The sequence below is a fragment of the Opisthorchis viverrini genome (assembly GCF_000715545.1).
Source record: "Opisthorchis viverrini unplaced genomic scaffold opera_v5_325, whole genome shotgun sequence".
Taxonomy (NCBI): Eukaryota; Metazoa; Platyhelminthes; class Trematoda; order Opisthorchiida; family Opisthorchiidae; genus Opisthorchis; species Opisthorchis viverrini.
In genome coordinates this window covers 452,634-467,303 of record NW_008751988.1, presented here as the reverse complement: position 1 = coordinate 467,303, position 14,670 = coordinate 452,634, and the positions used below count along the sequence as shown (strand labels likewise).

Below are 14,670 nucleotides of genomic sequence, written 5' to 3'. Positions count from 1 at the left end.
TATATTATACATTATATTAAACTGTATTATATATTTAATGCATTTAAAAAATTAGCTGGTCCCATCAGCAAAAATTCCAAGTCGAAATTGCCAATGTGTTATTTCCTTGCAATGCAGAACAATCTGCATTAATAAATCAGGCGCATGGTAACAAGCAGTTGGGGAAAACGAGATTGTTTTGCGTGGACAGAGCGAGAAATGAGCTTTTGATAAATAATCTTTGACAGCACCAGGCTGGCCTCCATTGGTAATCAAGATTGATTAAGAAAATGCTGCCATTCTCGGTTGGAACAGAGCAACAATACCGACAATAACTCTGGGGGTCACATAAACGACTGGTCTATTTCAGTGGCATGCCGGGCGACTGCTGAACTGGGCATCCGAGTGAAAAACCTTGGTGTATAAGGCTGTGTCTGATGGGTTGGCAACAGACTTTTTGGAAGGTACCGCCGCAAATACAAGTGAGACAACCATGTTGCAGCACGGTCCGCCTAGTGGTCCAGAAAATCTACAACTGTGCCACCGGAATCAAACTTTTCTGATCTTCTTGACAGATATCTGTCGCTATATGATATCGTCTGAGCGGCAACTCTACGAATACGTTCGTTGCTTGCTGACCCGTTCGCCCAGCTTGGTAGTTTGATTGCCAACGTTTCACCACTAAGCGAGGTGACTTCGTCGGTGCGGGGTTGAGTGGACGCTATTTGGACAAGGCATAATTTGGTTCGTTTGGTAACCTTTGTAATGAAGGTCGATTGCAAAATAGGCTGTTCTTCAAAAGGTCCATTTTTGGTTGCTCTGTGGAGGGAGTTCCGCACCAAACCTCGTTTGTAAGCAATAATTGCGAAGCTACTGAAATGAAGATATTACCTACGAAGATACTACTTAATGTGGTCATGCGGCAAATTGGGGGATCAACAGTGTCGTAAGGGCGTCTGATCAATAAAACATACGGAGAGATTAAGCTGTCAGTGGCTTTACGTTCGTGAGATATAAAAGGAAACTGACTGTCTGCCCATAGCGACGCCATCTTCATCTGCAAACGAAAGCGCACATTTTCTGTGCATATTAAGATGAAGTCTTCTGACTTCATGACAGACTGACTGACATGACAGAAACTGGGGCACTCATGAGTCAGCCTCATTGACGAATGCTCCAAGGTACCAACTAGTTCAAGGGAGCCCTCTGGACAATCCGAAGCCAGAATTTCCTGACAGGTTCCAGACACGAAACCAAACTGTATCATGTGAATTTCACATACTGAGGATCGGTCTCACTAAGGTGCCTTGTTTGTGGATTTCCGATAGAAATTCTGTAACATGGGCAAGCACAGTAGACATTAAATAGCAAAAAGAAAGAAGTGTTCAAAATCAGCGAACTGAATCAGCAAGTGTTAAGTTGTGAACCGTTATTGTGAGGGATGAGCAACTGGGACGAAATCTCGCTGGTGTGGGACCGATGGCCCGATTGATCGCAAATAACACAATCAGTCACCGGACACCTTGTCATAGCGTGGTGTACTACGATTCCGACAAGTGCTTTCTACTTAACTCACACTGTTGTGTCATATGCTTAGATCAGGGGACAGCTTGAAAACCGTCTCTCATTCAAGGGTCATATTTTCTGGAATGCACTTGCTTATGTGATGTAGCCTTGGGCAAAGCAGTGTATCTAAAATCAGCCACACTTGCTTAGTCGAAATTCACATCGGGCGAAATAAGGTTGCGACGTTGCGGCACATCTGTGTGCACGTGAAATTATCGTCAGTTGTCTGCCATAGACCAGTTGCGCAGGCTGTACGCTGTCATGGTTCTCCAGGAGCAGTACTACTTCATACTTTGGTCTGGAATAGACGTGTTAAAAAGAATTATTCTTGATAGTAATGGTTGTCTCTCTAACTAAGCAGCCAAGGCAGTGGTTTTCAACGTGGTGTGCATTGTGCACAAACGCATTTCAGAGTAGATGACCCAGCTGATCCCTTTTTGGAAATACCACTCTTTGGGGCACCCATCCCCCCGCAGATTAGACAACTCTCCGAATGGTCCACTTCACAGTGATACTGGGAGCACTTGTTTTTTTCGCAGGCCCTATTCATTAGAGATAACACTGAATGTGCAAGAGTTCCGCGGATACTCATCTACGATTCATACCGATCCTTTGTTGTTAATCAGAAAAGTTCGAACCTGAGATGCTATCACACGATGGTACTAGGGCCTTGATTAGCGCGTGGTCAGAGACTCGCAATTTAGAAAATTCACCCAAGAACGTAAAAGGCTTGTCCCATCTGAAAATAACAACCGCGGAGAATAGGGAGTCGGTCTACAGGGATACGTTTAATTGTGTCCCGATGCCAAAAAGTACTGTACCACTGCCTGGCATTCATCATCGACAGTGTGTTTGGACGAGCGGTGCAGTTCATGTTTGATCTTGACTCTCACGGTGGATGATTTACATCCATACATCATTCTGCGGTTTTGTCGTGCAACCTGAATCGACGCATCACGAGAAGACCCAAATACAACACAGCTGACTCATTTTTCTTGGGATGATGAACTGTTGGTGACAAACTGATTCCTCTAGATCCCTATCTTGGAACATTGATCGAAATTGTTGGAACTGGCTCTCAATTACGAATGGTTGTTCGGACACCCCTGAAGTATGACTTTTGATCCTTGAGGGGGGAAACGACAGGTTAGGATGACTTTGGTGGTTAATATCTCCCGAATTCTCAGTTGTCAAGGTTGATGCACAGAAAGATATCTGGTCCTCCGTCAAGGATATTCTCCTTTATTTTGCAGGGTCGTCCGGGTCTGGATGGTTCACGTGGAGATCCGGGGGTCAATGGAGCTCCGGTAAGTACGGTGTCAGCAGAAAAGCGCGTTGCCTCTTGGTCAAGTCACTGTTGTGATCACTATTTACTTTTGTGTTGTTCCTATCAGGACGAGAATATTGTCCTTAATCCCCCTAATCCACTCAATGCTAGTATATTAAGTTTTTTTGGGAAGTAAGGATTTTTCACTAACCCGTTTATACAGAAAAAGTCAGCTGATTAGTGAAATACACTCATTTGCAAACAATTTGGTCTTGTGGTCAAGTCACTGTTGTGATCACTATTTACTTTTGTGTTGTTCCTATCAGGACGAGAATATTGTCCTTAATCCCCCTAATCCACTCAATGCTAGTATATTAAGTTTTTTTGGGAAGTAAGGATTTTTCACTAACCCGTTTATACAGAAAAAGTCAGCTGATTAGTGAAATACACTCATTTGCAAACAAATTTGGTCTTGAGAGAGACTCACCTGGAACTTAGCTGAATGTCTCGTGAATGATGTTGCACATGATATCCTTGCGATGTTGCTTAGAAACATCATAAATGAGAGATTCGGCTGGGTTTCAGATGAGTCTCTCGCAAGACCAAATTTGTTTGCAAACTAGTGTATTTCGCTAATTTCGTGCAATTTGGTTACAAGTAGAGTATGAAGTTGACGGAAACGCGGGGACTGCGCCTACCTGATGAACTCCAAGAAGGGCGAAACCGGTCGTGGGCTGTCGGGAGATTTTTAGCAAACTTATGAGTAGTGTATTAATTCAGGTTGTTATAACATCTTGAATTTAATTATTATCACTGGGCGTTGTTGTTGCATTATTCTTATAACCTTAACCTCATGTGCGAAGCTAATTTCCTCAGGCTGTCAGAACAGTGTTGTATTTTTTATCCATGTGAACGCTTTTTTCCACCTCACAGGGCGAAGATGGGCGTCCAGGGGATTCGGGGTATATGGGTCCGAAAGGCTTGAAAGGAGAAATCGGTCCACGAGGACCGAAGGGAGACGTTGGACTTCCTGGAGGTGAAGGTCCACGTGGACCTGTTGGGGAACCGGGTGAACAAGGGGATGTCGGTCTACCGGGGTTGCAAGGACCAGTGGGTATACCAGGACCGCAAGGCCCCAGAGGAAAACCTGGTGGTCCAGGACCCCATGGAAGAAAGGGCGAAACGGGCGAACAAGGCTTACCTGGTTTGGCCGGCCCGCCAGGCCCTGTTGGCGCTCCAGGACCTGAAGGTATTGCTGGCCCCCGTGGACCCCCCGGACCGCCTGGCATTCGCGGACGTCCGGGTGCAGTCGGAGTGCCAGGGTCAGATGGTCCACCGGGATTTCCAGGTGAGGATGGCCACGAACTTGAGGGATCTTATTATAAAAGCCCGTTTCGTGTTTTCAGATGTTGTGATCGAAAGCTACAAAGCAGATTCTGCCGTCAAAAGTAAAAATCTATCTACGGAGACATATTCCTACTGAAAATACTGAACACGTTTTATTAGACTTATAAACCAAGTGAAAAAATAAATATCACGATCACGTAAAGTGGTACGCGCTTTCCAATATACCATACAAGTTAACGTACGTGCCCAAGGAGACCACGACAGGGCGAATTAAAAGTTGAGAGAGCGTTTCTCATTCTTTCAGAGTTTTCCAAATTTTCTCCCCAACGGGTCGAAATAGCTTTACGCAAAGTAACGTCTTCATATCAAGCTAGGATTAACAGCAGACGGCTTGTAAGGTCCCAGCTGTGGAAGTTGAGTCTCGCGCATTCAAAACGATCCCGACATAACAGAATACTTGAGATAATCCCTTCAGCTCTACACTATTATATAGGCGATAAATCTCACCTCTTTAGACCTCAGTGGGACGGGGATACCTGAATAGCAAATCATCATCCCCATCGACAGCATGATATCAGTGTTTGGCACCAATACTCCTCTTTCGTACAACCAGGATTTATTTGAAAGAGCAAAGGTGGACGGGGAAGGGACTTAGTGCTAGCTTAACACAATCATTCCGAGGTGCCTACACCTCCAGACATTCACTCAGGCAATCTGGCTAGAGACTGACAACAAGAACGCCATTGACGTCGGTTGGCAGCCATATCTTGTAGTGTCTCCAACCAGGTACAGTGAGGATCACGCGGTCCTCATCCTGGAAGGCGAGTAGCATCAACAGCATCCAAGCGTTTCGTGATCTTCATACGCCTCTGCCAAGTCAAGGGTTGGTCACCTCTCTACTTCCGCCACTCCGAATTGAGCATGGAAAACAGCACTCTCTTCGGCAAACGATGGTTAGCCAACCTCCAGTGTATCTCTTTGGATTGCGAGTGGCGTGTTCGGTGACTGCATGTCCACGAGTATGACCTTGTAATTTGTGGGTGCAAAGTGCACACCAAAGGACTTTGGTCAGTTCATCCAAAAAGATCAAATAGCGGCGTCGGATTATCTCACTCGCGGGCCTGATCAGAGAACAGCTGGCACGTGACCGATTGAGGTAGGTACAGCTGGGACGTTCACCAGAATGGTAACTTAATAAGGTCAACACGTTGCGTGCAAGACACGGGCCAGAGGTGTCACGCTCTCAAGCCGAATAGTCTCATCGTGTGGACATAGAAAACAGATACAAGCAGTCACGTAAAGCAAAGCAGGAACATGTTGAAAACCAAGCATCAACACTGAAAAGTACATGGAAAGTCAACGGCGGACGTGAAGGTTGTGAATAGACAACTTACCAAAGAATCCGGGGTCTTTGCAACCCACGCTGATACAAAGCGATTTTTTGAGAATAAAGCGGAAATGATTCTGTCCTTAGCACATCGCAGGAAAATGAAACAGACTACAACAGCACTTTTCTCCCCATTTGTTTTCATTCCAGGAATGGAATTCGATGTCTCCAAAAGTTTTGCGAGTTTTGGGAATCATGATCTATTGAAATGTGTCGTACTGTTTAGCCTGCTTGATGCCATAGAACTGTACAAAAGGCTTCCCGTATCTTCGAATCCCGAGGAAAGACTCAGGTTGCTTCGAACAACAAACCCAACAAAAAGTCAACACCAACTCAACGACGCCTCAAGAACCAGCAATATGGATTCTGCTCAACAGTTGCTGGTGAAATACTAGGACACAGTAGTCTCCTTTAAGAAGGATTAACTCTGGAGCTGTTTCTCGATAAGGAAGGGAGACCAGAAGCCGTCCGGGTATTCTGGGAGGGTTTCTGTTAAGACCTGATTCACTGCTTCACTTCGACCAGGTTATACATGTACTTAATCCTGTCTAACTGCTCCCCAACAAGGTTTCCAGTTTCTGTGAGATCATTTTCTTGCTACCTGACCAGGGCCGACCAGGATCTGTATTAAGAGACCGTGCAACATGGAAGATGTACTCTACCACGGGCACATAAAAGTAACTATTGCAAATTTGATAAGCAGTAACTCATCTCACGTGACCTTATCCACTTTAGTTGTGGGTGGTTGCGGAATTTGTGGAAATCACGCCCACGTCATCCCTCTGTCCTGGCGCAATCATTTTGGTGAGCCCACACTCAAGGGGGGGGGGATGTACTTAATCCTGTCTAACTGCTCCCCAACAAGGTTTCCAGTTTCTGTGAGATCATTTTCTTGCTACCTGACCAGGGCCGACCAGGATCTGTATTAAGAGACCGTGCAACATGGAAGATGTACTCTACCACGGGCACATAAAAGTAACTATTGCAAATTTGATAAGCAGTAACTCATCTCACGTGACCTTATCCACTTTAGTTGTGGGTGGTTGCGGAATTTGTGGAAATCACGCCCACGTCATCCCTCTGTCCTGGCGCAATCATTTTGGTGAGCCCACACTCAAAGGGGGGGGGGAGAACTTGATTCGTGTTTCTCTGTTATCCTATTTTCCAACGTAATGATATCGATCCACGTTGAAGTCGTCTGATGTGGCGCTAGGTATGTTATCTACACTAAACTATCCATCAAATTAAATAGGGTGGAGTGAGGAACAGTGGATTGAAAGTCTGGTATTAGTGAAGGTGAAGTTCCTCGCTTAGTAATACATTCGGTTGATAAACCTATAGAATGGAATTTTAGTTGTGATATTTCATCTTTGAAACGTGGTCGAACATTCGAAGAACCAAAAATATGGTTTACTTTAACGAAAATCTCCGGCACATCAGCGTTTTCTCCATCAATTAAAGCTGTTTAGTTATGAAAACTTTAGACTAAGCGCTTTTATTAGCTTTTCTTACGATTATCAGTCGATTAACCTGAAATCTTGAGGGATGTGTGAAAATCTGCCGCGTTGGTCCTTAACCTTTTGATCGTTTTGGTTGTGCTCATCAGTCAGTTCTCAGTGCCCTAGAGGATCTTCAGGTACGGCCCAATTCAAATCCCGCATTTTCTACTCAGGTCCAAAAGGTGACATCGGTCCCAAGGGAGAATCTGGCGATCCGGGTCAAAAGGGAGAGGCAGGCACACAGGGGCCACGTGGTTACAAAGGGGAACGAGGCCGTATGGGCGCGATCGGAATAAAAGGCGATACGGGCAAACCAGGACCGATTGGTGTTGCAGGGGAGATTGGTCCAAAAGGTTTGAAGGGTGACATTGGCCTGATCGGTCCGGTGGGACGCCCTGGACCGATGGGAGAGAAGGGAAACCCCGGGCCACCAGGACCAATTGGGGCACGTGGGGATCCTGGCGGAAAAGGTTTTGCTGGTGCTGTAGGACCCCCTGGTCCCCCCGGTCCGGATGGCGAGCGGGGTCCAATAGGACCAACTGGACCTCGAGGTCGGGATGGAGATAAGGGCGAGGTGGGTAGTCAGGGTCCTCCCGGAGACAGCGGTGAACAAGGCCAACGTGGACTCCCTGGTCCTCGTGGTCCACCTGGAAAACCTGGACCAATTGGAATAAAGGGCGACGCCGGAGCGGTTGGACCGGTAGGTCCCGCTGGACCCATTGGTGAACCCGGAGTTCAAGGCCCAATGGGCCCAGTCGGCCCACCAGGACAACAAGTAAGTTGTTCAAACTGTATTGTATTGAATGTGGTTGTTTCTTATCCTACACGTGATTTCAAAGCCCTTCTTCATGCTCTTAAAGAAATATGAAAGTTCCGTATCGTCCGTTATAAAGACTGGCAGTAGATATTTGTCGAAAACATGGCTGTGAACAGTGTGCTGGTGCCGATCGTGGTGCCAATTTTTCTGCTCATACTTGGAAAACCGTCCCATCAGTTCTCCTCAAGTGCAAACATTTTGGCATTTACTAACGTGTTTTGTGTTGCAACACAGCATCCAGAAGCACGATGCTACAGGACAACGTCCAAACGGGGGTCAGGCTATTCGGTACACCCAGGTGACTGTTTAGAACAGATGTTCCCACGACAGTGGTGTGGGCTTTTGGTATGCAGGCTCTACTGGATCAAATAAGAAAGATCCATGCCACAGCAGGTGTCTTTGGAGCAAAATTGACACCCACGCGACAGACATAACCAGGAACTTTATTGTCCAAAATGCACATATTTCCCTGAATTTTGTTTCGAGCTTCCACCCATTACCTAATGGCATCTGATGCAAACTCGTCGAAATGACATGAGGGTAATTAAATCAGATTTGTTACCTGATGCAGCAACTTGTAAGCAAGTTTAGAGAACATGCACTGTTTTCGTCTTCAACGGTACCTCATTTACCGGCCACCTTCATGACTCTTTTGAAAAGTGCGGTACTTTTAGTCACAAAAGTTTCTCACTTTCTGAATGATTTGCCTTCATCAGCAGTTTCATTCCCTTTTGTCCTCAGGGTGCAGTAGGTCGACCAGGTCCAGCCGGATTTCCAGGTCCTAGAGGTGAACCAGGTGAACGCGGACCTCCAGGTCAACCAGGACCACTCGGCGCCACTGGGCCAACAGGTGCCACCGGTGATCCAGGCCCTGATGGAGAACGAGGACCGGTTGGTCCTGGAGTAAGTTGACCCCAGAAAAAAGGCTATATTAACTATCGCTTCGAAGTCTCGAGACATGAATTGGTCCTCTTTCCTCACTTTTAGGGCCCCACTGGTGATACAGGGAAAGACGGTCTACCCGGACGAGATGGCTCACCAGGCCAAAAAGGTGTCCGTGGTCCACAAGGCCTGCCTGGTGGAAGGGGACCACGTGGATTCTCTGGATTCGATGGACTACCCGGTCGCAGTGGGCCCCCTGGAGCAAAGGGCGAGACTGGCCCGGATGGTGAGGTTGGCCCAATCGGCAGTAAAGGCTACCAAGGCGATCAAGGTCCAATGGGTCCTATCGGTTCTCCAGGTTAGTAATCTCATAAACCTAATTCTTTCTGCATTTAGTGGGTTTCTTTTGATGTCTACTCAGCTGACTATGTGTTCCGTACATCCATTTTCACCCCAGGTTCAATGGGTCCCCGAGGTCCTCCAGGACCTGCTGGGGAGAAAGGAACGACAGGTTTGGATGGTCCGTATGGACTTGTCGGTTCACCAGGTCCTCGAGGTCCTCAGGGTAGGCCAGGACCAGTCGGACAGATTGGCCCACAGGGCTTTGAAGGCGAAAAGGGTTCAAAGGGTGCGAGTGGGTCACCTGGCGTCAAAGGGGATAAAGGGGCTAATGTAAGTCACGATAACACCACTCACTTAGGTAATACATTCCACATTCCACAAGTATGAACTAGACGACTGCTTGCATTCGAATAGACTGGAAACATTTGTGTGCTTCTATCATTCAAAATATAAGTTTTGCATCTCTAATTTCGGTAGGTCTTCATAAAACGATTGGTTATATTACCATTCTGAGTTCGGTTATCTGGTCTCCTATTTTGATTTCAGGGCATACGTGGACCACCAGGACCAGTTGGAAGCCCCGGATTGCCAGGAATACAGGTAGTCTATTCGTGAATAACTCGCAGCTTGAAATCATGTTGCACGTTGTTTATGTACAATTCCATGGTAGCTTCTGAAATATGGATCTTGTCTGACCGTTTAGTTTATTAGTGCACAAATGATTATTGCCATAATACGACTCAGAAGGTATATGCACTAATAACAGTCTTTACTGTGGTTGACAGTAGTTTACAGAAGCAATTTACAGCAAGTATAAATATAAATGTGGAGCAAGTCAAAAGGGATCTTATCGTGAGAGTCCCTTGGTGAAAGTCCGGACAGCGGGAACGTGTTTTTCTCCGCGGTGCGACTGCTGCACGTGTTTCCTAATTGTCCGTGGACTTGAGGAGAGGTTGGCTTTCTGCTCCCTGCGCGCGCGCGAGTCTGTACGCTGACTGTGTTCGGTTTCCCTATATGTAGGTCCGTTTGCGTGTACGTGGGCGCGTCAGCACATGACTAGTTGCTACGCTCACTGGACGGTACAGACAATCGATGTTCGATGAGTCACCTTAAGGTGCGAGTATGAAAAAAGACAAGTCTCTTGATCCAGTGAGCGACTATGAGCTGAGTCAAGTGTGTGGGTGACGGGGTAGCTACAAGTTCATGGGCTTTGCCTCTCGTACTACGAGTATGAAATTCGTGAATCATCGTTTGTGAGCTGAAATTAGTGCAGAATTTCTATATCTGTGGCACTTGCATTCAGAAGGCAATCTGAACAACCATGAGAACAGGAACAGTGGCAATTACAACTAAAACAGGTAGGGAACTAGCACAAGAATTGAGCTGACTTGCCCTAACGAAGCGAGAGAAAAAAGAGGTTCAAAACCAGCTCAACGAAGTCGAAGAGTGTTAGTTGCGGAGTCAAACTGACAGTGGCTTGAGCACCACTAGTTTGTTTTGTCAGTGAAAAAAGCTGTATGAACCTCAAACTAATAACTGAGTTCGAAAGCGTGTCTGACACATTCACAGACCTTGTAGTAATAACAGTGGAAAAGTTTCTCCCATGTACTTTGCAGACATTTTGTTTATGCTTTCTCAACAGGGACCGCCGGGGATACCTGGACAACCGGGAGAGGAGGGACCCCAGGGACTATCAGGACCCGAAGGCACTCGAGGAATCGCTGGATCACCCGGCCAAGTTGGTATGCGTGGAGCACCTGGAGTCTCTGGACCTCCGGGTGAGAAGGGAGACGCAGGGACACCTGGTCCACGAGGTCGAACTGGCTCACCGGGATTACCTGGTCCCCCTGGTCAGGCTGGCATTCCGGGTGACATTGGTAGTCTTGGTCCTCCTGGTATGACTGGAGAGAAAGGTGATGCAGGTCAACAGGGACCTCCTGGCTCTCCCGGGTTCGAAGGAATAGCCGGGTTACAGGGGCCTGTAGGTTCTCCAGGAGAAGAAGGGCCTTTAGGGCTGGAGGGTCCCCTTGGAGACATGGGCGAACAAGGAATACAAGGACCAAAAGGAGAAGTGGTGAGCACGGATGTTTCTCAATCACACACGTTCTATCAAGTTCTAAAGTTGGTAGAGGTGGAAAATTGCACATATTATTTCATTGTCACTCCAAGTTTGACAGCGAGTCATAGGGCTTACTTGTCGGAGTTTAATAAGCTTGCTTTTTAGACTGCATGACACATAATGTAGGGGAAAAAGACCACGGTGTATGAGAAGCCAACCGACACTGGAGCAGTCTTGAACTACTCATCTGCCCATCCGAAGTCGGTGTTCGCCAGTATTACCTCGTCAATGTTTAGGCGTGTAAGGGCCCTGTGCACAGAAGAAGCTGATCGGACAGCGGCCCAACTTGAGGCAAAGAACAAACTCCGGGGTAGGGGATATCCAGCCAGCTTGACTAGGCGTCAGTTGCGAAGAATGCTGCTACCGGTAGCGAAACCCAACAGGGAATGGATCGGGACTGCTGTTATTCCATATAAATCAGGGACATCAGAGGTCATTCGAGGAATTCTAAACACGGCTAACATAAGAGTTGCCTTCCAGAGGGGGAACACTCTGCGCTCTGCACTGGTGCAATTGAAGGATCGCCTCCCGGCAAACAGAACCAGGGACTGTGTCTACAAAATTAAGTGCAATGACGGCACCAAGATCTATATAGGACAGACGGCCAGGAAACTACACATCACAGTCGGAGAGCATAGTAGAAAACAACAGGCCGCCGAGAAACGCAGATGAATATCAAGCGTTACTGAAAGACTCCGCGATTGCGGAACACGCACTCGACACAGAATACAAAATAGATTTGGAAAATGTTGAAGTTTTGAGGCGAGGAATACGGTCCACGTCACACAGACTGATAGCCGAGACGGTAGAAATCGCCAAGCATCCCAGTGTTAACAGAATGGAAGGTGTGGGACTGGCAAGCGTGTGGAGAATGGTTCTGGATCAGTCGAGCTGACACGTGTTGGTGTGCGGTCATCAGAAGGAAGAGTAGTCATCACCTGAAGACCACTTGACTTCAACTCCCCTCAAACTAAATTGTCTGATTCCACAAGGACCAGAGAAAATCTACCGGTGGCAACCGAGGTAAATCATCAACTGAAGCACCCTGAAGTGGAAGATTAACCAACCAAACCCGATCAGAATTAATTTGAAACCCCCACCCCATTCCACCAAAGCAAGATTTTGACAACTTCACTAACTGACGAGAGCCGTTAATTGGCACTCAGCACTGATCTAGTGTGATAATCTGAAGAGGACTGACTTACTGATTGGTTCCCCGTCTGCCTTATAACCTGGCCAATTTGGTGAACTGCTCACTTGGCCTGATGAAGCTTTTGTGTCAAAAGCGAAACGTTGCCCAAATAAAAACTACCGATTGTTTATCAAGCTCTTCTGAAAGCTTGCGTTCTGTTTGAATATCTTGCACAACCGCCATCCCAAGGGAAGATGAAGGTTGAGATACTACCAAGTTGCCCAAGCCTAGTCATAGGCAGTCGAAGTGCTGAGGTTGGGTTCGAACCACGGACCTTGCGTTCAGTAAGTTCGCCCCTTCAGAAGTGAACTATCTCGATCCCTCTCCTTGAATATGACTATGATCGGTGAGCTCTAGGTCCAGCTACCGAGATGCGCCTGGAATTCCAATATTTAGACCAATGAGTTCGCGTGGGACCTGTATGACCGCCCATTCTTTATTCTTGTTTCATGTAAGGAACTACCTTTCGGAAGATATGAGTAGAACCCACTAGTATTGTCAATGTTGATATAAAATAATGTCGGATGGTATAAAAATGTCCTCGACTGCAAAAGATTCACCAGGTTCTCATGCCTTTAGTCTTAGGGCTGCCTCATAAGCAAATGAGCCAGGGTTTTCACTCATCTGCATTCATTTTTCCACAACTCTGGTTTTAATGAAAGCTCAGCTGAATCAGTCGTGGATGATATTTTTCAATCTAGTGTGCCGTACAAAAGTAAAGTTTTTTTCTGGCCGAAGTTGGGAACACATCAGCACGGGCTCGTCAACCTCATCGAATGTAGGTTACTAACTTGTGCTGCGTTCAGGTCCTTGATACAAGTTAGAGGTATAGGCTGTCGTGGACTAAATTGTGCCGGTGATTGTCAACTGGTTCTGAATTGTTCCTTATTCCTCACTTATCGCCTTTTTGGGCATACTACCTCGTATGAATTCGCTACGTAAACATAGTTTGGTGCAGACGTGAAACTGCTGCAGCCAGAGTTGGCACGTGGCACCAAGACTTCTATAGTTATGTACTGCTTTTATTTTCTCATACGAGTAAGATATTGATTTGTTCGATCCCCCAGCAGTGTTTTGTACTCCACCCTCAAATTTCATCTAAAAAGTCTTGGTCGTCCTGTTGCTATGACATTATCGAAAGTATTTGCCCACTGACTCCAAAAGGTTACCATTTGCGACTTGAAGAATTACATTATCTCCGTCCATCTTTAAAGCAGTAAGGACACAACGATTACACCAAATGACACTTGTCGCTATGGGACTGACTTGATATCGTGGTAATTGACGAAGCAGTCCGGTAAAAATATGATATTATTGCCAGCTCTGAGTGGCACGCTAAAAGTGCAGACGTAATTGTGTAAGGCAGTGAGTGGGCGGGTGTCTGCGTAGGTTGTTGTAACTAAAACGGTGTTCAGGTGAGTGGCTCTGGTTGATATGCCGTTGTGTGCTGGAAACCGAAGGTGATTAGGATGTTTCCACTTTAAGTTAGCGGATTCGGAGTTGGGACTTTCGGAGATGTGCTAATTTCCTGAGAGAAAATCACCTATGTATAGTTTCGGAACCCGTCAGGAAGTGGAGCTAGTGTACACAAATCGTACTTGGTCCATGTTCGAAGCACGGAGGTGGTTGATTGGGGTGCACCAACTCTACACTGTTTAGTAATTGATGGGTTCCCAGTATGTCTGTCTGGACGAGTCCAGACCCGAAAGTACATGTGAAGAGAACGATGCGCCGCAAAGGTCATCATCGGATACCACACGTTCCGGACACCAGGTGCAAAGTACATGTGAAGAGAACGATGCGCCGCAAAGGTCATCATCGGATACCACACGTTCCGGACACCAGGTGCGTGGGCGCAGCCTACCAAACAGCTTAGCAGCATGCGACCAGCGGAGCTGTGTGACGATGATCACGGCATGAACGTTGCCATTGTCTGGACAAAAACGAACAAACAAGTGACCATATTTGGTTATTCACTCATTCTATATAATTGCGCACTAGCTATGTGTGTCTGACTAAGTATAGCCGTCTTTCTTATCGCGTGCTCTAAAAGGACCCAATTTAGTGTGGCCTCAGGATACAACGTCGGAGTAGTTTTCCGGCACAGTCGTACTGTAGCCACAGGATTTATAACGGAGTGATGCCGTAGAATGATTTTGTGTAGCAAAAAGGTTAATTTACTTTGACCAGAGAGGGATATAATTGATAACATACAGAAGAACCGCTATTATCGAAAATACTAGGACGACGATAACCAGCTCAGTCGAGCAGCA

General features: G+C 46.6%; 1 protein-coding gene across 1 annotated transcript in view; it reads left to right on the top strand.

The window, feature by feature from the left end:
• Window positions 1-14,670, top strand: part of T265_10067 (hypothetical protein) — a gene marked incomplete at both ends in the record, with an annotated part of 62,691 nt that overhangs the window by 33,925 nt on the left and 14,096 nt on the right. The window contains 8 exons of the mRNA XM_009176329.1: window positions 2,799-2,852; window positions 3,746-4,160; window positions 7,219-7,820; window positions 8,604-8,765; window positions 8,850-9,102; window positions 9,202-9,416; window positions 9,633-9,686; window positions 10,729-11,160. Of these exons, the coding sequence (XP_009174593.1) occupies window positions 2,799-2,852; window positions 3,746-4,160; window positions 7,219-7,820; window positions 8,604-8,765; window positions 8,850-9,102; window positions 9,202-9,416; window positions 9,633-9,686; window positions 10,729-11,160 (2,187 nt within the window). The remainder of the gene's footprint in view (window positions 1-2,798; window positions 2,853-3,745; window positions 4,161-7,218; window positions 7,821-8,603; window positions 8,766-8,849; window positions 9,103-9,201; window positions 9,417-9,632; window positions 9,687-10,728; window positions 11,161-14,670) is intronic.